General features: G+C 36.6%; 1 protein-coding gene across 9 annotated transcripts in view; it reads left to right on the top strand.

The window, feature by feature from the left end:
• RAD51B (RAD51 paralog B) overlaps positions 1–25,093 on the top strand; it is a 776,005-nt gene that overhangs the window by 58,739 nt on the left and 692,173 nt on the right. For all 9 annotated transcript variants that reach the window (XM_023182488.1, XM_023182498.1, XM_023182515.1 and 6 more), the window contains 2 exons: positions 1,740–1,859; positions 2,903–3,086. In XM_023182488.1, the coding sequence (XP_023038256.1) occupies positions 1,740–1,859; positions 2,903–3,086 (304 nt within the window). The remainder of the gene's footprint in view (positions 1–1,739; positions 1,860–2,902; positions 3,087–25,093) is intronic.

Raw genomic sequence — 25,093 nt, 5'->3', positions numbered from 1 at the left:
TTGCTGTGTAAATGGTCCATTTAATACAGTTATTTAGCATGGTAACTGTGAACAAAGGTTGTTCATGTCTGTCTTTTGACTACCATTCCTTTTGCGAGGCCTTCAGCAATGGGAAAACAGCAATAAGTTCCAGAGCCTTTCACTACTCAAGCCACTAGTGGAAATCCAGCCTAGGGCTAGAGGGCAGAAAATTGTCAGCTGTTGAGTTCTTGTTGTTAATGAGCTAGGTACTCTCAATCTGGTTCCTAATCAACTGGGCATTCAAATTTTGAAAAACTTCCATGTTTCTAGAAGATGTTGCCAGACCTATCCTGTTAAAAACTGGTAGGTTCTAAGTGCCAGGGATTTTTAGCTGACTTCTCTGACCAGCACTAAACTCAGCAAATAGTTTCTCTAATCAAAAAATTTATGCTTTCTCCCCAAACCCTCAGGATTTGGCTGTTCTGCCTGTGCCAGTGCCATCTCATTTCTTGATTTCCTCACTTACCTCATTTCCTTCTTCCATTGCAATCCCTGTGCCTCTCTTAAGCTCTTTTCCTGGATGGTTATTTGATCCATTTTATTCTTACTCTTCACACCTCTTTTGGTACTATTCCTTACTCATGAAGTATTTTTTCCTCTTCCTGTTCAACTTAGCTATATATATTTTTCTTTTCAAATTGTTCAAAAATATACTTAAAAACAGTTGTTGAAGTTCTCTCTTCTCTTTTCCTGTTTTAGGTTTTTCTCTTTTATTTCTAATCAGAGCAAATGTAAGGACTTGTTTTGTTTATCTTTTCAAAGTTCCCAGCCTCTTCTCAGAACTCTAAGTATTTCGAAATGAAAACACTGTTCTTTTGTACTTTTGAGTCTCTAAATGGAACATAAAATATAGGATGGTTTTCGAGTTTACAGCCTCTCCTCCCAGTTCCCCTGGGATGGCTAAGTACTAGGGCTGACAAAATGTCATTTCATTTAAAATGAAATGTGATGGTTAAACTCAAAACATTTAAAATGAAATGAGATGGTTAAACTCAAAGACTTATATTTTTAACATTTTAAACCATAAATATGAGAAATTTCTAGTAATGCTTTCCATATCTTATAATATGAATGATGGCGTTTTAACTTATCACTCTCTTGTGTTTGGCCTACTGCATATATTAAACTGGCTTTGAGGCCAGAAATCAGTGTTTAGAAAATCACTTTTTGTTTACTAAGAAAATATTGAAACATTAATTTGTTTGGGCCATAATTTTCTCTTTACCAAGGAATTATTGCATAGCATTAATTTGCCTGAATTGTTTCAATTGAGAAAGCGTATTTTTCTGGAATGAGACGTGAAGACTTACTGATATCTGCTATAATACAATATACCATATTTGTTCAAATATACTTATTTCATTCAAGAAAATGAAAGCATTCTTATTTAGTAAACATACCTTATAGCTGCTACTCTAAATATCATTTACAAAAAACATATTTGATCCCAGAAAGATCAATCTCAGAGACATTGTTGTTTGCTCAAGATTCGATGAAATCCAACAGCCCTTGCTGGTTTCATGCTATGACTGCTAACCTCCGTTACTGCTTACAAAGGAGAGCTTACATTCTAAACCTATATATTAAGCCATTTTGCTTATACTTGCTCTATTGATAAGGCTTAGAAGTTTCTCAAGTAAAATTATTTAGAGATTCAGCAATGTGACTTTAAATAGAATTAACTATTTTTGTTTGTGCTGTTTTTTTTTTACCCACAGACTGGTTGAGATAGCAGGATCCCGTTTTCCCAGATATTTTAACACTGAAGAAAAATTACTTTTGACAAGTAGTAGAGTTCATCTTTATCGGGAACTCACCTGTGATGAAGTTCTACAAAGGTATGCTGCTTTAGATTTTGATTTTTTAGTAATGCATTGAAGGTTTATGTTTTATCTTTTATGTTTCAGCTTCTGAGTGAAAAAGTCTTTACAGGTTAGAATTATGTGGAATAACTTTTTCAGTGTTCTTCTTTGTTATAGCCTTTTGGTTGAAGTCTTTCTTTAAAAATGAAAAAAATTAAATGAATAAAATGTTTTAGATTTAATTAAGTGGTGTATTACTTATCTATTGTTCCATTAACAAATTGTCTCACAGTTTAGTAGCTTAAAACAGCAAATACATATTATTTCACATAGTTTCTGAGGGTTAAGTGTCTGGGAGTAGCTTAGCTGGGTGTTTCTGGCTCAGTGGCGCTCAAGAGGTTATAGTCAAGCTGGTGGCCAGGGCTGCAGTTATCTCAAGGCTTGACTGGAGCTGGAGTATCTGCTTCCAAGCTCCCTAATGTAGTTGTTGGAAGGCCTCTGTTTCTTGCTGGCAGTGGGCAAGAGGCCTTTGTTCCTTATCATCTGGGCCTCTCCATAAATCACAACATAGCAACTTGCTTCCCTCAGAGTAAGTGACCTGAGAGACTGGGCAAGTGAAAGAGTACCCAAGATGGAAGCTGTAGTCTTTTATGACCTACACTCAGAAATACGGTACCATGATTTTGTCATATGTTTGTGGTCACACAGATCAAGTCTGGCACACTGTGGAAGGGACCTATACAAGGATGTGAAATACCAAGAGGAGGGAGTAAGTGCGGGCCATTTTACAGATTGGCTACCACAAGTCGTTTTACCCCAGAATTGGAGCATTAGCATTATCTTAGGAGAATCAAGGAATTCTGAAACTACACAGAAACAGTTTGCTGTGTTTCCAGAAAAGTATTATATGTCTAGAAGAGCTGAAAATAAGTTAGGTTTACTGAATTCTTGCAAATCATTACTGTAACTTAGGAAAGAATAGTTTGTTACTGTTTTTAATTTGCTTAGCCTTTGCAATACCCTTATTTATTTACTTTATCTTAAATTTATTGACTATTTTATAAATTATTCTTTTATAGGATTGAATCTTTGGAAGAAGAAATTATCTCAAAAGGAGTTAAACTTGTGATTATTGACTCTGTTGCTTCTGTGGTCAGAAAGGAGTTTGATACACAACTTCAAGGCAATCTCAAAGAAAGAAACAAGTTCTTGGCAAGAGAAGCATCCTCCTTGAAGTATTTGGCTGAGGAGTTTTCAATCCCAGTAAGTTTTTCTTTTTTTTCTCTTATATCTTTTCCTTTCTTTTCTTTCTTTTGTATTACATTCACTGACTTATAGTATCAAATAATAAAATTAGAGGAAAATGTAAAACAGATGACTTTTTAAAGGTAGTACAATCTAATTCCTATAGCAAACATTACCATCATCTTCAATTAGCTCATCTGCTGAGATTGTTTTATCCTTTTAATAATTTGAGCCTGGAGTAGATTTAAATGATGTTTTTAAAAGTTCCTGTAGTCCTTCCTTTTCTTCTTTCTCATTGTTTACTTTTTGTATATGCTTTATATCAAATTTCTCATATTGTAGTAAAACTTCATGAAATTGCCTAGGTCCATTTCTATGTAATTAAAAAAAATACTGCAGTTGTTGTTAGTTTTGTTGTAAGTATTTTAGGTTTAGATACTGTGTTATCGTATTCAGTGCTGTTTTGTGTACAATAGGATTTGGTTTGCCTCAAGTGGTCAGAGGTCAACCATTAAGGGATGTTGGAATGATAGTAGTGAAAAGTGTCAGTAAGAAAACCTTGAAAGATTAATTGTGGCGTGGCTTTTTGTAGTGGGCATTGTGATCAGAAATCTGAAGATGACAGGATATTGCAAGGGCTTGTGATGTGTAACTTGCAAGACATAAGTGTGTACTAAGTTACACTCCCATCTGCAGTGTGTCAGAGAGTTTCAGTTGTTCCACAGCCTCATCAACATTCAGGCTCCTCAATTTTAGTCATGCTTCATCTCAAGAAAAGATAGTTCCTTAAATGGAGATAAAATTTGGTTATGATTTTATAATTTTTAGATTTGTTTTTGGAAAATTAAAATCTTGGATCTTTGCAACATAAAGAATATGTATAAGTAATATAAACTACCACACAGCCTTTGAGATTTATAAAACCAAGGAAGAAGTCAAGGGAGAAAATACGGCATTCAAAAAGTTCTACATACTTTAATGGCTTTTTAGTTTGTGTTTTGAATTAAAGTCAAGTGCTGTTAAGTTTATCTTGGGTGATGTTCATGTTTTACATCTTATTGTGTAGTTGGTTAAAATGATAAATTCAAATTTATATTTTTCCGGGTCAAGGAGAATAAGGGAACTTTGAAATATTGTATAAAGATACTTGATTGAATAGAAATTTATGTCCTATATAGTCGGCCCTCTGTATCTGTGGGTTCTGCATCCATGGATTCAACCAACTAAGGATAGAAGATATTTGAAAAAACAATGGATGTGGTAGTGTGCCCCTGCAGTCTCAGCTACTCAAGAGGCTGACGTGGGAGGATCACTTGGGCCCAGGAGGTTGAGGTTGCATTGAGCCATGTTCATGCCACTGCACTCCAGCCTGGGAGACAGAGTGAGACCCTCTCTCTAAAATCATGTATATATTTGAAAAAAAAGAAAAGGATTGTTGTCTTTGTACTGAACATGTACAGACTTTTTTCTTGTCATGATTCCCTAAGTTTAGCAGAGATCTACATAGCATGTATGTTGTATTGGGTATTATAAGTAATGTAAAGTTGATTTAAAGTATATAGGAGAATGTACATAGATTATATGCAAACACTGCACCATTTTATTTGAGGGACTTGAGCATCCATGGATTATGGTATCTGCAGAGTAGTCCTGGAACCAATCCTCCATGGATACAGGAGGATGACTATATATTCTTATTTTATTGTTAATTCATACTGTTGCTTGACTTAATCCCATGCAAAATAAAATTCACTTTTTAAAAGTTGTGTTTGTTTGATGTTAAGTAGTAATTGTAGGCTAATGCTTTTCAGTTTTTCCTAAGGTGATTTATTTTCCCAAGTGACAAAGGGGCACTGCTTTTCTTTGTTTTTAATAGAAGAACCCTCTGAAAAAATAGGTACTAAATATCCCATTTCTCTGCTTCTGGCTTTATTTATCTTTTTAGAGATAAATGCAGTTTATACTATGTACTTATATAACTGTGATATCTGTTTTTTTGTGACAAGTAAGATTGGTTTTAAAAGGATTTTGAAAAATATTTCCTTTAGAAAATGTTGGAATTTTCCTAGCTAAATTGATGCATTTAAATGGAAAATCTCTCACACAGGTCCAGGATTTAATTAAAAAATAAATAAATAAAAGGAAATCATGAAGTTTTACACATTTATACTATACTTGAATAGGTGGTTTAATTAGGTTGATGCAAAAGTAGTTGCAATATATTATATTATATATTGCAATATATTATTGTCAGGTTCATTTGCTTTACAAATTAGTAAACCCGAGCCTTTTCGTAGTTCCTTTTACATGCCAACAGATACTCCTGTTCGAGGAGTATTTACTATTCCTCAGGCTGGAACCTTCCTCCTCTAAATATCCACATGGCTTATTCTATCCTGTCATCTTATCAGTGAGGACCTCCCAAACCATATAAGTATTAACCATACCCCCGCTGTCCTCTTACTATAGTTTGTTTCTTCTCCATCACAGTTTTCACCCCTTAGCATGTTATGTATCTAATATTTGTGTGTTCCTTCTACTGCCTCATTTTCTCTCTCTCTCTCTATTTATTTGTGTTTTGAGACAGGGTCTCACTCTGTCACCCAGGCTGGAGTGCAGGCACAATCATGGCTCACTGTAGCCCCAATCTCCCAGGCTCAAGCAATCCTCCCACCTCATTCTCCCAAGTAGCTGGGACTACAGGCATGCAACACCACCACACCTGGCTAATTTTTTATGTTTTGTAGAGACACGATCTCACTATGTTGCCCAGTCTGGTCTCAAACTCCTGTGCTCAAGCAATTCTCCCATCTTGGCCTCCCAAAGTTCTGGGATTACAGGCATGAGCCACTGCTCCTGGCCTGCCTTATTCTCAGTACCAGCAATAGTGCCTAACATATAGTAGACACTCAACAAATATTTTTGAATGTATGAATTGTAGATATTGCTTCTCATCTTGGTCTTTACTTAATCTTATCTCTATTAGTACTGAACTTAAATTTTAATATTTGCTTTTAACCCTATTGTTATATTATCTTTTATTTTAACAGTAATAAAATATAATTTTCAACTAGCTGGGCGAGGTGGTGGGTGCCTGTAGTCTCAGCTACTCGGGAGGCTGAGGCAGGAGAATGGCATAAACCCGGGAGGTGGAGCTTGCAGTGAGCTGAGATCCGGGCACTGCACTCCAGTCCGGGTGACAGAGCAAGACTACGCCTCAAAAAAAAAAAAAAAAAAAAAAAAAAAATATATATATATATATATAATTTTCAGTGGCAGAATGTCTTATTTTGGAGCTGTACTCAAATTACACTGGCATCTTATAGGAAGAAAAATAATTCTTCAGATTCTTAAATTTGGAAAAGGCTTTAGAGATTTAGATAGTATCAGAGAGCCAGGCAGTAGGAGAAAAGATTTTTATCTCAGTCTAGTAGAACTATGACAGGTCAATGTCTGATGGCCTCTGAGCAAAAGCCATGCATTCTAGATATATAGATGGCAGTTATCTGCTGAGAAACACATGAAAAGATAGTCAAAATCCTGGCCGGGCGCGGTGGCTCATGCCTGTAATCCCAGCACTTTGGGAGGCCAAGGCGGGCGGATCACATGGTCAGGAGATCGAGACCACGGTGAAACCCCGTCTCTACTAAAAATACAAAAAATAAGCCGGGCGTGGTGGCGGGCGCCTGTAGTCCCAGCTACTCAGGAGGCTGAGGCAGGAGAATGGCCTGAACCCGGGAGGCGGAACTTGCAGTGAGCCGAGATCACACCACTGCACTCCAGCCTGGGTGACAGAGCGAGACTCCGTCTCAAAAAAAAAAAAAAAAGATAGTCAAAATCCCGTCATTAGGGACATGCAAATTAAAATCCCAATGCCGTACCACTACACATCCATTAGAATGGCTCGAAAAACCCTGATCTGAACCGTTCCCTCTTCTCTGTAGGCTCAGGACCCAGGGCTGGTACCACCACAAACCCAGTAACTTAAGGAATTAGGAAGAAGGGTAAGAGAGAAGTCTGCTTATAAGAGCAGTGTTTTCTCAAACTAGGTTAAGGCACTGACCCCTTTTAAATGCCAATAATATTCTCACAAAACCCCACTGCTGACTTCATTTCTATTACAATATCACAGAAATGTACAGAATTATAAGACTAGCTAATAATTCTTAACATTAAGTCATGCTTATAAAACCATAAAGGTGGATTGCATCTATAGGCACCATAGTACTGTTCAAATTAATTATGTCAATTTAATATGTTATTTTTGATACTTTGCTAAATTAAATTATCGCTTGCTGTATATATAAGCTTATCTCACAGACTGCTTTAAATATATATATATAGTGATGATTCAGCTTTTCCCCCTCTCTCTGTTTGAACTAGTACTGAAAAACCTTCATCTGTTTGGGAAGGGTGACATCATTTGGCCCTCATGTGGGCATGAATGCATTTAAGTTTTAAGTATGCTGTTGCTCTTTTCTACGTTAGTCCCTGAGAATTAAAGAGGGATTAATTGGTATCACTTGATTGAAAACAGATGCATTAATATATTTCAGAAGTTTTCAATTATAAGATGGCCTTACTAATATTTTGAGGGTATCACTGAAATGAAAACATAAAATTAAAAAATTTTCACAGAGAATTTTTTGGACTTTTGAATATGTTCAGACTGCAGTTTTGAGAAACAGTTGTAGAAGTCTGGTAGAATCTTTTTTCCTGAAGTTTATGGAGGTAGTGTAAGTGATACTCTGCCATTGGGATGGAAGGTGCAGAACCTTTGTCTTTTTAAAGCGTGTTCACACTAGTATTGGAAAAACAGTGGCTCTGAAGCTGTTTAGAGATACTTGATAAAAATAACCGAAAAAAATTTAAATATTGCTTTATAAACTAAATTGTGGTTATGGCTGTTTATGTTGACTGTTTATCATTGACTTCTAATTATCACTTACAGAATAGTTATTACACATATTGTAAATTATGTATCAGATTAAAATAATAGGATGTTTTTGCCAGAAAGGACCTTAAAATTTAGTTTGGCCCCTTCATTTTACAGATGACAGTGAGGCCAAAAAGTGACCTGACTTGCTCCAGGACACTCAGCATAGGAAAGGACAAGCAGTGGGTAGAATGAGAGATCTTTTAGATGCCAGTTTGGGGATTTTTTTTTTTTTCCCACAGCAGAATTTTCTTTTTTTCTGAGACATACAGAATTATGGTGGACTGTAAACTTATTAATGACAGGATTATATCTTCTGTTTCTCTGATTTCTAGGACCTAGCACTGTGGATAACTAATATTTAGGAGGTAACAGCTAATGAAAGTACAATTAAGGTTTATGAAAATAGTCTTACCACATGTATGTCATATTTACATTCATTGGAATATTTTTATCTTTTAAAACATAATTTGAATTTTTTTATGCTTACTACTGGAATTCTTGTTATGTTTTTGTTTTTAAATTGACCTTTGTAGTATGCCATGTTGGTTGTATTCTTTTTATTTATTTTCAATTCCAGAGTTGTATAAGTTGTTGGAATTAAAGAGAATGAAAATACATTGCTTAGATAACAGGATTTGACCTTTTGAAAATTCTTTGGAAATGCTTTTTTACTTGTATTTCCAAGATCTACATTTTTACTTTTTCAGAGAATTCAACAAATCAGTTTCAGTTGTTATATGAATAATATTGAACTTTTTTGTCTCCCCTTAATCTTCTACTTCCTTCATTTCTTGATATTGTACAAATGTTTTCTGGTATAAGGGGACGAGTACCAGTTAACACAATTTACAAAAGAGGTATATGGAGATAAATTTGGATATATTATTAAATATTCTAAGAGGGAAATGCCTTATTTCCATTGAAAGTTGTTAATATCCAAATTATTTTACTAAGATGTGCTTATAATTAGTTTTTCTGTTGCCATCTGTGTTCTTGATTACACACCTTTTGAGAATATCCATTTCTCTAATTTATTGCTTATCAAGGTTTTTGGAATTTTAATGATTATTTTTGTTTAAAGCTGCTTAGAAAAATGAATCAAAATGCGTAAATTTTTAATTTTGCTATTTTAAAGACAGTTTTAAATCATTAACAAATGGAAAGAATTTGTTCTTGTTTTAAAGTGGACATATAACAAGGTTAAACTTTTTATTATTATTTGACACAAGCATAAATTTTTTTTCTCTTTTTAGTGGTGAACTTCATGTGGGCCAGGATTTTATTTATTTATTTATTTATTTATTTATTTATTTATTTTACACCATGACCTATCCCATTATGCCAAGTGGGTTTAATTTTTGTAGGATTATACCTTGTCTTAGATACTAATAAATACTGAAAATAGAAAAATAAGAAACTAGGCCACTTCATTTAAAATAATTAAGGTTTTATTAATTATAAATTGGGAATATTGTCTTTATAACTGCGAGATAAGAGGAAAAAGAATGTATGTACCCAAATTTGACATTTATTTTTATCTTTTTTTTTTTGAGATGGAGTCTTGCTCTGTTGCCCAGGCTAAAGTGCAGTGGCTGGATCTCAGCTCACTGCAACCTCCGCCTCCCGGGTTCACGCCATTCTCCTGCCTCAGCCTCCCGAGTAGCTGGGACCACAGGCGCTGGCCACCTCGCCCAGCTAATTTTTTGTATTTTTAGTAGAGATGGGGTTTCACCGTGTTAGCCAGGATGGTCTCGATCTCCTGACCTCGTGATCTGCCCGTCTCGGCCTCCCAAAGTGCTGGGATTACAGGCTTGAGCCACCGCGCCCGGCCTATTTTTATCTTAAACATATATATTCAGAACTGTCACTATGTGAAAGCCTGATGAAGTTACTCTGATTGTAAAGTAGGAGTCCTAGACCCTAGATATAGACATAGGTATGCCATTAAAGCTCTGCAGTCCTATTTTGCTGTGTGTAGCATTGTTGTATGACTTCTAAAAATAATGTAATTTTTGGTTTATTCTTACTACTTTCATATTTGTTACTGAAAACAAGCACCATAGGACTTCTGAGGTAAGAAAAGTCCTTTACAGTGTTTTTCTTTTCCATAAATGCCTACTGTCGGCTCACACACATTTGAAATCAGATTGTTCTTAAAGCTATCCTGTGTTCGTTCAGGTCCCTGAAACTCACAGTCTAGACTAAGCCTTTATCATTTAGTGAAAATAATTCTAGAAAAAGTGTCTTTCTTTTGTGTAGCTCTTTATGACTTCTGAAACTTTGTTTTTATTGTTTCTAGCAAAAAGCTAGAAACAACTTAAAAGTTAATAAGTAGGTGATTGGCTAAATTAATGTTAATATAGCCATACAATATTATATTGTGCCACTGTTACAATGAATGAGGTAGCCCAGAAATGGATTCATAGGTTATGCAGGCAAGGGTTAATTCAGCTGGCATGGGTTACTCACATCCAGCCATTCCCAAAAAAGGCCTCTTTTCAGGACTGCCCTTGATTGGCTTCTGGGAGATGAGCACTGGGCCCTGGGAATATTCTGCCTAGTAAGAGAGCTATATGCCTGAGGACTTGAGCCACAGGTACTGATTTGATCAGATAGTTTATGCAAACAGTATGATTTATGGTGAAGCCTATTTTTCTCTGGGGATCTGGGGACTACAATCTAAAGAGCTGAGGTCATTCACGTGCAGGCATTGCATGCCTGGTGACTGACCCTCAATAAAAATGCTGGACATTAAGGCTTCAGTGAACTTTCCTGGTTGACATTACTTTGTATGTGTTGTCACATATTGTTGCTAGAGCAATTAAGCACATGCATGCAACTCTACTGGGAGAGGACACCTGGAATCTTGCACCTGGTTTCTCCTGGACTTTGCTCATGTACCTTTTCTGTTTGCTCATTTTGATCTGTATCCTTTTGCTGTAGTAAGCCATAACTGTCAATATAACAGCTTTTCTGAGTCCTGTGAGTCCTTCTAGTAAATCATTGAGCCAGAAGGTAATCATGGGGAACCTTGACATGCAGGGGCACTAATAGATAAGTACAAGGGTATCTATGGCAACTTAATTTGTAATTGCTCAAAACTGGCAAGATGTATTGTAGTTGATAGTATTGCATCAATCTTAATACATTGGTTTTGATAATTGTACTATAGTATGTAAGATGGTGATATTAAGAGAAGCTGGGAGAAGGGCATTTGAAAACTCTGTACCCTTTCCAACAACTTTGTGGTAAATCTAAAATTGTTTCCAAATAAAAAGTTAAAAAAGAAAAGGAGGTCAGGTGTGGTGGGTCACACCTGAAATCCCAGCATTTGGGAAGCTAAGGCGGGAGGGTCACTTGGCCAGGAGCTAGAGACCATCCTGTGCAACATAGCAAGACCTCATCTTCTCTCTCTCTCTCTCTCTCCCTCACACACACACACACACACACACACACCACATAAACACACACACAAAACAATTAGCTGGATATAGTGGTGTACACCTGTAGTCACAGCTACTTGGGAGGCTGGGGCAGGAGGATGGCTTGAGCCCAGGAGTTCAGGACTGCAATGAGCTGTGAACATGCCACTGCATTCCAGCCTGGGTGACAGAGCAAGACCCTGTCTCAAAAAAATAATTCAGTCAATAAATAAATAAATAAAAGAGTAGGACGGGTTTTATGAGTAGAAGTTGGCTCTGGGTACTTATAAAGAAACGGCACTGACAGTATTTGGAGAAGGGGACTTGATTTTTATGCACTGGTTCTCTTCCATTTAGTCATCTAGTCCCATAGATATTATCTAATACCTCTTCAATTTAAACCCTGCTCTCAATCTTTCAGCACATCCTCTTGGCTCGACTTTCAAAATACATTCAGTACCTGATTACTTTCTATCACCTTCATTGCTATCATCTTGGTTCTTGGAGGTTAAAAGTACTGGTTTTGGAGTTAGACGTTGGTTTGAATCTTAGCTCCACTGTTTACTAATTTTGTGACCTTGAATAAGTATTTATCCTAGCTCTAACCTTTAGTGTCCATGTTTGAAAAATGAGGTTAATAATATCTGACTCATAGGGCTGTGACTATTAAATGAGATAATGTCTGTGATGTTCTTCACAATGTTTGGCACATTCAGTAAAAAGTAGCCTTTAATTATTAATTTTACTAGTTACCTCATTCCTGATGCCTGGTGTTTTATCTCTCTCCTCCTAAAATATTTTTTTTTAAAGGCTGCAAGGGCCTCAGAAGGAAAAATCAAGTCTTATTCACTATTGTATCCCCCTCTGTCTTATTAATGGATGCTGTTACTGCCTGAACCCTCCTTTATCTGGTTAACTTATACTTATTTTTTGGATCTCAGACTCTTTTTGTCTTTCCTTTTTAATTCCACCTTCAGTACTTGTGTCCAAAACTCCATGCTAGGAACAATGGGATAATAAAGATGAGGAAGGTCTTTGCCCTTAAGGCTTCTGCAAATAAGGTAATTGTAGAGACAAATCGCTCTCTGTGATATAAGGGAGAATAAAATAAGTGTCTTGTCTACTGTTCCTTTTCTATTTCTTACAAATATGTAAGTAGCTTGGTACTTCTCTGTCTGTCCTTCGTTTGGAATTATAGATTACACAGAGGGAATTAAAGGGAGGTAGCAGAGACCTTCATAGTCTCTCGGTAAACCCTTTATCATGTCTAGCTTTGGAAATGTCCCATTCTTTTTTATTTTTATGTTTTGAGACAAAATCTCTCTCTGTTGCCCAGGCAGGAGTGCAATGGCATGGTCATAGCTTACTGCAGCTATGCCAAGTTCTAGTGATCCTTCTGCCTCAACCTCCCAAATAGCTGGGACTACAGGCATGTACCACCATGCCTAGCTAAATTTTTTGATTTTTAGTAGAGATAGGGTCTTGCTATGTTGTCCAGGCTGGTCTCAAACTCCTGGACTCAAGCAGTCTGCCCACTGTGGCCTCCCAAAATGCTAGGATTTATAGGCATGAGCCACCATGCCTGGCCAGGGTTCCATTCTTATTTAGAAAGTGAGTGGTGTTTTGGAGACTGATGGGTAGTGGTTAAATTCATAAAGCAAATGCATAATTCTAAAGTTGTATTGCTAAGAAAAGGTTGGAAATGAAGGCCAGCTGTAGCTCTTAGTCTTTAGTATTCTTTATATGGGTTACACAGTGCCTTGATTTGTTGTAGAATTTTCTAATTGAAGATCTTAAGGTTGCAGCTGAGTGGCAGTCTTGTTTTCTAATTAGTATAGGGATGCAGAGAATGAGGTGATTTATCTAAGATTACTTAAGGAGTTATTTGGATAATCGAATAATATCACTTGCCACTTCTATCCTGTTGTTATTGTAGTATCTTAATGGGTCTGCTTCTCTCTTTTCTGTATCGGTAATAGTACTATGAGGGCAGAGAAACTTTTGTCCACAGTTGTATCCTTTGCAGCTAGAACGGTGTGGCACATAATATATGCTCTAATTAATATTTGTTGAATGATGAAGTCTCAGTTTAGGATATGAGATAATATTTAAAGTTCTCTTCCTTCTGGCTCCAACCTGCTCCTTCCATGTTGTCATTTCTCTTCTGTGCAGAAATGGACACACAGGTGTCAAGAATACCCAATGGGGAAAAGACAGCCTCTTCAATAAATGGTGTTGGGAAAACTGTATATTTTTCAATCCTCAATATATGACACTATTCAATACAGGCAGCTAAGGAGGATGCATAAGAACATATATCCAAAGGAATTAAAATCAGGATCTCAAATAAATATCTGAATTCCTATGTTCATTGTAGGATTATTCCCATTAGCTAAGCCATGGAAGCAATCCAAATGTCATCCATGGATGAATGGAAAAAGGAAATGTCATATATACATACAATGATATACTATTTAGCCTTAAAAAAAAAAGAAGGAAATACTACTGTCTGTGACAACATGGATGGACCTGGAGGACATTATGCTAAATGAGATAAGCCAGACAGGTGATCCCACTTTTACTAGTATATGGAATCTAAAATAGTCAAACTCATAGAGCAAAGAGTAGAATGGTGATTGCCAGGGGCTGGGAGGAGGAGGAAACGGGGGTATTAGCCAGAAGTAAGACTGCTGGATCATATGGTAGTTCTATCTTTAATGTTTTGAGGAACCTCCATACTGTTTTCCATAGATTCTTAAATGTTTGCGAAATATTTTTAATCTTACAAAGTTAATTAAGTGCCTCTTGAATTCTTACATTCAATAAAGGGAAAACATTCTAACTAGGAAAATTAAAGTTGTTTTCTGGCTTTTTGTTTGAAATATACAAAACTGTGTATATTTAATATATACAACTTGGAGAATGTACACTGTGAAACCATTACTATGGTCAATGCCATAAACACATCCATTACCTCTAAAAGTTTCCGCCTAGGCTGGGATCACCGCGCCCAGCCCTTTGTTCACTTTTGGTGGGAATGTAAATTGGTGTGGCTACCTGCTATGGAATCTATGTAAAAATTTAACAGCTGTGGTTTAAAAGTTTTATTATCTTCCAATACAAGTAACATAATGTAAATTAGAGGATATTAAAAATTATGTATTTTTCACTTGAACAGTTTGTTCCTTACCCCTTTTTTGACTTCTGTTTATCCTTGATATTGAAAGAGAAATAATCTTGTTGATTTTACATGTCTATTTATTTAGATATTTTTCTTTTTTTTTTTTTTGAGATGGAGTCTCACTCTGTCGCCCAGGCTGGAGTGCAGTGGCACAATCTCGGCTCACTGCAACCTCCACCCCCCGGGGTTCAAGTGATTCTTCTGCCTCAGCTTCCCCAGTAGCTGGGACTACAGGCGCCCACCACGACGCCCGACTAATTTTTGTATTTTTGGTAGAGATGGGGTTTCACCATATTGGCCAGGCTGGTCTGGAACTCCTGACCTTGTGATTTGCCCACCTTGGCCTCCCAAAGTGCTGGGATTTACAGGCGTGAGCCACTGCGCCAGCCTATTTAGATTTTTTTTTTGGGTGGGGGACGGAGTTTTGTTCTGTTGCTCAGGGGAGTGCAGCGGCATGATCTCCGCTCACTGCAATCCCCACCTCCGGTTCACGCCATTCTGCCTCAGCCTCCCGAGTAGCTGGGACTACAGATGCCCGCCACCATGCCCGGCTAATTTTTTTTTATTTTTTATTTTTTATTTTTAGTAGAGACGGGGTTTCACCGTGTTAGCCAGGATGGCCTCCATCGCCTGACCTCATGATCTGACCGCCTCAGCCTCCCAAAATGCTGGGATTACAGGCGTGAGCCACCGTGCCCGGCCTAGGTTCTTTTAATGTTGACTCAGTCTCTGCTGGGAAGTATCTTCTTAAAAGTGAAACATTTGCATTAGATTATAGCTTCTTTAACCTTAAGGCTATTTTGATGGTCACAGGAGAGAAAAATATGTATGATTAGACAGAGAGCAGTGGTTCTTATTGTATTACTATTAATGGTTTGTTCCTAAGATCCTTTTAAAATTAAAATTTGATTATAAACATTTGGGCTTTGAAATCCCTTTTAAGATCAGGGTCCTTATTTATTGTCTCAGAGTTTGTGTTAATTGTTTAACTGGAAAAAGCAAGTAGTCATTGACATTGAAAAAATTTCTACAGGTTTGAAATGCTTGTTGTTAATAAGAAATAGCTACACCTTATTGAGTACTACTTTTTTTGTTTCAGGTTCTGTAGTCAGTACATTTCCCATTTTCCCATTTAATATTCTACATAACTTTGTAAGGTATGTTATATTATTGCCTTTTTATAGTTGAAGAAATTGAGGCTTACAAAGGTTAAATAACTTTACCAGAGTCACATGGCTAGTAAGTGGAAGGGCTCGAGTTTGAACCCAGATATGTCTGATTCCAATGCATGTGTTCTTATTCCTAATGGAACACTGCTCCTAACGCAGTAGTCAAAATTATTCTATTCCCTTGCTGCTTATCATACTAAAAGCTTTTCAGTACTTACTGTTTCCTCTAAGCCTTTTTCAATGGAAAGTCTCTAATTTTGCTTTATGCTTTGATTGCTGCTTGTAAATGTAACCACAGTGTTGCTTCTATATTAGTGGTATAAGTATTTCAAGTAAGAGAAATATTTGAATACTTGAAGCTTTGATTGCTTTTTCACAAACATGTAAATCACACATGTAATGTTAAGAGTATAATTAATACTTTCTATGTGCCAGTGAATATACTGAAGACTTGTAAGTTTTCTGAATGATATTCTCAGAATTGGCAAACTTGTATCTTACGTCTTGTAGTAAGGATGTTGTCTTAGGAAAATAATTTCAAAATACTTGCACTTTAGACCTCTCTTGGGGAACACATGAAGTAAGACTGCCTCCTAAGATTCTGCTTTGAGGTTTTATGAAGACACAATACATGCTATAACTGGACAGAAGACATTTTAGTTTCATGACATTGCTAAATGTATTTCATACAATTCACTGTTCATGAATTTAATTAAAAGTTCTTAGGAACTTAAAACTTAAAGTAGGTATTATAGACTCATGACTCAAAGGATCTTTCAGTTATGTGTGTGTGTGTGTATATACATGTATGTGTATACATATAAATATATATTTATATACACAAATATATATTTAATGTTATATAAATATTGCCATATATAAATATATTTATATATAAATATATATATTTGAGGGTGAGACAATTCTAAACTAAACTGGAATAAAGCAGTGCCTATAGTTATAAGTACCAAAGTGCAGTATTTTAAAGAAATGTTGAAATTGTTATAATATGAAGTTTCTTAGTGCCCCTAGCTTACAGCCACTAAAGTTAGTTTTATTTCTGACACCATATTGTAATGAATTTACTTTTTTGTTCTGTATGATCTTTAGTTATTGGTTGCTGTGATCTTTAGTTATTGGTTGCCCAATAACATGGGATTGGCCTGCCTGCTAACCTTGTGTTTGAGTCTGCTTAGTCCCTAGTTCAGCTAGGTCCAAGTTTTGGTCCCATGACCAAGAAGAATAAGGCTTGCAGACCCTGGAGAGTGAATAGAGTAGAATTTATTAAGCAAAAGGAAAGCTCTCAGCAAATAGAGGGGACCTGAAAGCAGGTTGCCAGAAATGGGGCTAAGTTCTGGGTCTTTTATGTGGCGAGAGCAAGGAAGTCTTCTGTGGGTTTTGCCCCAGATGGGAAGGCTAAAGTTCCCTCTTAAGGATGTTGCATCTGTGCATGCCTGGGGTTGGCCAGAGTGACTCCATCTTGGTTATTACCCATGAGTGCCTAAGTGAAAGCCACAGGGGTACTAAAACCACAATGCTAATGTCATGTTAATGGCATTATAATGAGTTGGGCCAAGTTAAAGACATTTAGTTGACTTATTGCACCTGTGCCTAAGTTGGAATGGTCCCTTCTGAGCAACATCCTGGCATAAGGGGAAGTTCTTAACCATATTTCTTCTCGTTTCCTACACGGACAGTGCAGGTACAGTCCTGTGGGTATTTTTCTACTCCCAAGACCCTTCCTTTCTATCTGCCTAAACTGCCTCCTCTGTCACTTGGAAATGGCAGTTTACTGTCGAACAATAGACCTTTCCTTATGCTTTTCTCTTCCAGTCTTTGGGAATCACACTCTGAAGATTAAACATTTCATTGAGACGGCATGATGCAGTGGAAGGTACCCAGAATCACATTACAATTCACAATTACAAAGATATGGAATCAACCAGAGTGGATGATTAGATGAAGAAAATGTAGTATATATACATAATGGAATACTATTCAACCATAAAAAGACTGACATAATGTCTTTTGCAGCAAAATGGATCAAACTGGAGACCATTATCTTATGTGAAATAAGCCAGATACAAAAAGACAAATACCGCATATAAGTGGGAGTGAAATAATGTGTACTCATGGATGTAGAGTGTGAAATGATAGACAGTGAAGACTGGGAAGGGTGGGAGGGGGTTGGATGATGAGAAATTGCTTAATTGGTACAATGTATGTTATTCCAGTGGTGGATACACAAAGTCCTGACTTCATCACTATGCAATATATTCATGTAACAAAATTACACTGTATCCCTTACATTTACATAAATAAAATGAAATGAAAAATGAAAGAAGATAGGAGTTTTGAGTACCAGATGTGTTACAACTAGCTGTGCAATCCTGGACCAATCGGTTCTCATTTCTGAGCCTCAGTATCCTTATCTGTAGAAAGTGGCTAAAAGTTGCTACCTCATAAGGCTTAATATTATTACTAATAATATAAATAGATGAATAGTAATATGTTTCTGATTATTAAACTTTATAGAGGTTTTTATAATTTATAAGTACTTTCGTATGTAATAATTTTATAGGGATATATATTTATTTATATTTCTGAAAGGACTTTGTAAATTCTGAAGCACTATGTGACTATTAGTTGATAGTTCCATAACTGTCTAAATCTGATTTAGTGACTGTTTTTATCCCTAGTTATTTGAACAGTCCAGAGTTTTCTAAGCTCAGAGAATGCACTTAACTCAATTTGTTTAGCTAAAATAAAAGTTTCGGAATGTTTTTAAACTAGTGTTAAGATTTGTTTTAAAATTAGATTGTAACGACATCTGGCTTTTATATTATTCTTATTATTTAAAGATGTAGAAATGGTGATGCAGTAAAACTCATGAGTGGTTAGTAGTTGGGGGCTAGGGTCATTTTTAGGAGTTACAGTGATGTACTCTGTCCACTAAATTTAGTGATGAATCAGTGTAGTTATTTTAAAATAAATATTTAGTACTTTATGTTTACAGAGGACCCTGCAATTATTAGTTAGCGTATACCAATATTTATTGCTATATAAAGGACTGGGCCTATAATGGCCAATTTTGAGAAATTTACAGACACCTTTGAGAAAACTTCTTCTTTTGTTTTTTTTTGAAGACAGAGTCTTGCTCTGTTGCCCAGGCTGGAGTGCAATGGTGCAATCTTGGCTCACTGCAACTTCCACCTCCTGGGTTCAAGCCTGCCTAAGCCTCTCAAGTAGCTGGGATTACAGGCACCCACCACCGTGCCCAGCTAATTTTTGTATTTTTAGGAGAGACGGAGTTTCACCATGTTGGCCAGGGTAGTTTCAAACTCCTGACCTCAAATGATCTGCCCGCCTTAGCCTCCCAAAGTGTTGGGATTACAGGTGTGAGCCATTGTGCCTGGCCTGAGAAAACTTCAACTCTGGATTTAGTTGGTTTGCCTGTATACGGTCAGGAATCTGCAAAGCTTATTTGATTGTTTATTTGTACCAGCATTTTCCCTGAGAAGTTATTCTGAAAAATACTCTCTCTCAAAATGATAAAAACCTTTTCTTGTGCATTTGTTTCAGAATCTCACCACTTTTAGGACCTATAACTTCTTTCTAAAGTGTAACCTAAATATTTCCCTTCAGAAGTTAAATAACTAACATTATTAGTGTAACCACCATTTAAGGCATTTAAAAATATGAAATAGTCTGCTTTCAAGACTCTTCTTTCTATTATGGATATAAAATATATTTTTAAAAAGATCAACATTATAAGGTAGTAGATAGTAAGTACTAATTAGGTGTTTGTGGCAGATACTGTTAGTTGCCTACCCAAAACTTATTTCCATCTTCACCTTGTTAATAGAATCCTAACTGTGCTTTGGTAGCTGTGTGCCCAGCCTCGGTTCATGACAGTCGTGTTTGCTGATTTCCCAACTTCTACAACTGAGGATAGCCATGTGACCGAGTTCTGGACAGTACCTGTTTAGCTCTCCATTTTTTTTTCTTTCCAACTTTTATTTTAGGTCAGGGGGTACATGTGCAGGTTTGTTATGTGGGTAAATTGCATGTTGTAGGGGGTTGGTGTTCAGATTATTTCATTACCCAGGTAATAAGCATAGTATCCAGTAGGTAGTTTTTCAGTTCATACCCTCCTCCCACCAGCCACCCTCAAATAGGCCCCCATACCTATTGTTTCCTTTGTATTCATGAGGACTCAGTGTTAAGCTTCTATTTACAAGTGAGGACATGCAGTATTTGGTTTTCTGTTCCTGCATTAATTAGCCTAGGATAATGGCCTCCAGCTCCATCCACGTTGTTGCAAAGGACATGATTTATTCTTTTTTAATGGCTGCATAGTATTTCTTTGTATATATATACCACATTTTCTTTATCTCATCCACCATTAGTGGGCATTTAGGTTGATTCCATGTCTTTGCTATTGTGAATAGTGCTGTGATGGACATATACATGCTTGTGTCTTTATGGTAGAACTTTATATTCCTTTGGTTGTATACCTAGTAATAGGATTGCTAGGTTGAATGATAGAACTCTAAGTTCTTTGAAAAATTGCCAAACTACTTCCCACAAAGCCTAAATTTATTAACATTCCTACCAACAGTGTATAAGTGTTCTCTTTTCTCTGCAGCCTCGCCAGCATCTATTATTTTTTGAGTTTTTAATATAGCTATTCTGACTGGTGTGAGATGGTATCTCATTATGGTTTTAGTATACATTTATCTAATGATTAAGGATGTTGACTTGGTTGTTTGTTTGTTTTTTTGAAATGGAGTGCAGTTGCCAGGCTGGAGTGCCGTGGTGCGATCTCGGCTCACTGCAATCTCCGCCTCCCAGGTTCAAGTGATTCTCCTGCCTCAGGCTCCCAAGTAGCTGGGATTACAGAAGCATGCCACCACACCCAGCTAATTTTTGTATTTTTTTCATATGCTTTTTGGCTGTGTGTTTATCTTCTTTTGAGAAGTGTTTGTTCATGTCCTTTGCCCATTTTTAGTGGATATGTTTGTTTTTACTTGTTAATTTCTTCAAATTCTTTATAGATTCTGGATATTAGACCTCTGTTAGATACATAGTTTGCAAATATTTTCTTCCTTTCTTTAGGTTATCTGTTTATTCTGTTTATAGTTTCTTTTGTTGTAACAGATCTCTTTCGTTTAACTAGATCCTATTTGTCATTTTTTTTTCACTTGCTTTTGGAGCCTCTGTCATGAAATCTTTGCCATCGCCTATGTCCAGAATAGCGTTTCCTAAGTTTTCTTCTAGGGTTTTTGTAGTTTTACGTTTTATATTTAAGTCTTTAGTCCATCTTCAGTTGGTTTCTGTATATGGTAAAAGGAAGGAATCTAATTTCAGTCTTCTGCATATGGCTAGCCAGTTATCCCAGCACCATTTATTTAATAGGGAATTCAGTAAATGCTGCAGGGATTGCTTATTTTCATCAACTTTATCAAAGGTCAGATGGTTGTAGGTATGTGGCTTTATTTCTGGGTTTTCTAACCTGTTCTATTGTTCTGTTTGTCTGCTTTGTACCAGTACAATGCTGTTTTGATTACTGTAGTCTTGTAATATACTTTGAAGTTGGTAGTGTGATGCTTCTGGCTATGTTATAATATTTTTTGCTTAGGATTGCTTTGGCTTTTCAGGTTCTATATGAATTTTAGAATAAGTTTTTTTTTTTTTTCTAATTCTGTGAAAAATGTTGGTAGTTTGATAGAAATAGCATTGAATCTGTAAATTGCTTTGGGCAGTATAGCCATTTTTTCTTTCAATCCATGAGCATGGAATGTTTTTCCATTTGTTTGTGTCATCTCTGATTTCTTTCAGCAGTGTTTTGCAGTTCTTGTTGTAGAGCTCTTTTACCTCCCTGGTTAGCTGTGTTCCTAGGTACTTTATTTTTTTGTGGCTATTGTGAATAGGATTGCATTCTTGATTTGGCTCTCAGCTTGGCTGTTGTTGGTGTATAGACATACTACTGATTTTTGTACATTGATTTTGTATTCTGAAACTTTGCTCAAGTCATTTATCAGATCTAGGAACATTTCGGCAGAGATGATAAGGCCTTCTAGGTATAAAATCTATCATCTGCAAAGAGATATTTCCTCTCTTCCTATTTGGATGCTATTTATTTCTTTATCTTGTCTAATTGCTCTGGCTAGAACTTCCAGTATAGGAATGGTAAGTGTGGTCATCCTTGCGTTGTTCCAGGTCTCAAGGGGAATGCTTCAGGCTTTTGATTATTGGGTAGGATGTTAGCTGTGGGTTTGTCATAGATGAGTCTTATTATTCTGAGGTATGTTTCTTCAGTGCCTAGTTTATTGAGGGTTTTTAACGCAAAAGAATGTTGAATTTTATTGAAAGCCTTTTCTGCGTCTATTGAGTTGATCATGTGGTTTTTGTTTTTAGTTTCGTTTATGTGATGAACACATTTATTGATTTGCATGTGTTGAGCCAACCTTGCATCTCAGGAATAAAGCCTGATTGATTAGGTAGATGAGCTTTTTGATTTACTGCTGGATTCGGTTTGCTTGTATTTTGTTGAGGAGTTTTGCATCTATGTTTTCAGGGATATTGGCCTGAAGCTTTCTTTTTTTGTTGTGTCTCTGCCAAGTATTGGTATCAGCATGATGTTGGCCTCATACGGTGAGTTAGGAGGGAGTCCTTCCTTCTGTATTTTTGGGAATAGTTTCAGTAGGATTGGTATCAGCTCATTTTTTATACATCAGGTGAGCTTTGGATTTGAATCAGTCTGATCCAGGGTTTTTTTCTGGTTGGTAGACTTTTTATTACTGATTCAATTTCACAGTTTGTTATTTGTCTGTTTAGGGTTTCAGTTTCTTCCTGGTTCAATCTTGGGTTGTTTTATATTTCCAGGAAATTATCCATTTCTTCTAGGTTTTTTAGTTTGTGTGCATAGTGATATTTGTAATAATCTCTGAGGGTTTTGTGTATTTCTTTGGGGTTGCTGGTAATGTCCCCTTTGTCTGTTGTGATTGTGTTTATTTGAATCTTCTCTTCTCTTCTCTTTTCTTTTCTTTTTTCTTTTTCAAAGTTTCGCTCTTATTGCCCAGGCTGGAGTGCAGTGGCACCATCTCACTCAGCTCATCGGGTTCAAGCAATTCTCCTGCCTCAGCCTCCTGAGTAGCTGGGATTACAGGCATGCGCTATCATGCCCGGCTAATTTTATATTTTTAGTAGAGACAGGGTTTCTTCATGTTGTTCAGGCTGGTCTTGAAGTCCCGACCTGAGGTGATCCGCCCGTCTTGGCCTCCCAAAGTTCTGGGATTACAGGCGTGAGCCACCATGACTGGCCCTGGATCTTCTCTCTTTTACTTTATTAGTCTACCTAGTGGTCCATCAGTCTTACTCATTTTTTTCAAAGGACCAACTTTTGGTTTTGTTGATTTTTTTGTATGGTTTTTTGTGACTAAATTTCATTCAGTTCAGCTCTGATTTTGGTTATTTCTTGTCTTCTGCTCGCTTAGGAGTTGGTTTGCTCTCGTTTTTTTGGTTCCTCTAGTTGTAATGTTAGGTTGTTAATTTGAGATTTTTCTATGTTTTAGTTCTCTATTGCTACTTAATATTTTGTTATAAAATATAGTACCTTAAAGCAACAATTATAATTTATTATCTCTCATGGTTTGTGTGGGTGAGTAATTCAGATGAGGACTTGTTTCTGCTCCATGATGTTTTAGGCCTCAGCTAGAAGACTCAAAGACCGAGGCTGGAATCATATGAAAGCTTGTTCATGCTATTTTTTAGTTAATGCTTGTGCCTGCTGGGGGTCCAGCTGGAACATTCACATGTAGTTTTAATATTATCATTGGGTTTTTTTATGACCCTGCCTCCAGAGTTATTTAGCATCACCTCTGCTGTACTCTGTTAGACAAGACTGTTAAAAATCTCCTCCTAGACTTACAGGGAGAGAATATGTCCCCTTCCCTCATTTGGAGGTGCATCTATCATGTTGTAAAAAGAAACTATTAAACATAATAAATATATTGAGGTGGCCATCTTTAGAAAATACAGCTTACTGCAGCATTTAAAGGAAGGTTTATTGTTGGGGGAGCTGTGGGGCTGTTGGGCAGTGAGGTTTTAGGCATGATCCTTTGTTGCTTTTTCCTTCTTCATGCCTGAAAGGAGCAGCAACCGTCTTGTGCCCATAAGGTGATAAACCAACCTACTAAGGATTTTGACATCATTGGAAGTCAGTCCTCGATGATCCGTTTCCAGGCTTCTTTTTTTCTTATGTGGGAAGAAATACCTATTTGTTTAAATTAGTATATTAAGGATTTTTTTTTTTATAACCAATCATAATTCCCAGATGTCATGGTTGTCAACTTTGAGCATACATAGGAATCACCTGTAGGACTTGTTAAAATACAGATTGCTTGGCCCCATCTTAGAGTTTCTGATTCACTAGGTCTGGCATAGGGCTCAAGAAGTTGGATTTGTAACAAGCTCTCTGGTGTTGTTGATTCTATAGTCTTGGGACTGAGGTATGGGCTTTGAGACTTCAGAGAAGAGTGGGTGGCTAGGGCTGACCGTAACGGAAAGATGGAACTTGGGATAAATAGATGAGATGTAGACAGGATTAGGGAAGCAGTTCCAAGTATTACAAATGGTATCAACAAATAACATGAAAGCAGAAAAAGTATACTTTTTTTGTTTTTTAGGATTTCTGTGAGTAAATTAGCTTACTTGGAGCGGGAGTTTTTTTTTTTGGTTTTGTTTTTCGTTTTTTGTTTTTTTTTTTACTGAGGATGTGAGATTAGGTTAAAGGGAAAATAAGGACTGGATTAAGGTCCTTGGAAGCCAGAGAGACATTTTTTTAAAAAATTTTGTAGCTAGTTAGGAACCGTTAGAAGTTTTCACAGAGAGTAATGTGGCCAGAGCAGTATGTTAGGAGGATACCTGTGTTTGGTGGTGGTAGTGGAATGCATTTAGTTATTAAACAAATTTTAACAAATGGTTCTTGAGCATTTGTGATGTCTTGGACTCAGTTCTATGAACTGGGAATACAAAGGTGAATAAGACATGGATCCTGCCATCAAAGAGCAAGGTCTAGTGCAGAAATTCTCAGAGTGTGGGTAAAGGAACCCTGGAGGTCCCTGAGACCTTTTCAAGGAGAAAAGTGATTTGTTTTTCTAAGACCACCCGAGTGGGCACAAAAGAACCAGCGAGTAGGCAAGGCTAAAAGCAAAACTGCAAATTTATTCTTTGGTCATCTAGCTTCAGGGACCGGAGCTGGGGAGGGGGCGTGGAGTTTCTTTCTTTTTTTTTTTTTTTTTTTTTTTTTG

The sequence above is a fragment of the Piliocolobus tephrosceles genome, chromosome 6, assembly GCF_002776525.5.
Source record: "Piliocolobus tephrosceles isolate RC106 chromosome 6, ASM277652v3, whole genome shotgun sequence".
NCBI classification, from domain to species: Eukaryota; Metazoa; Chordata; class Mammalia; order Primates; family Cercopithecidae; genus Piliocolobus; species Piliocolobus tephrosceles.
Note: the sequence above shows the minus strand (reverse complement) of the source record. Positions and strands in the feature narration are given on the sequence as shown.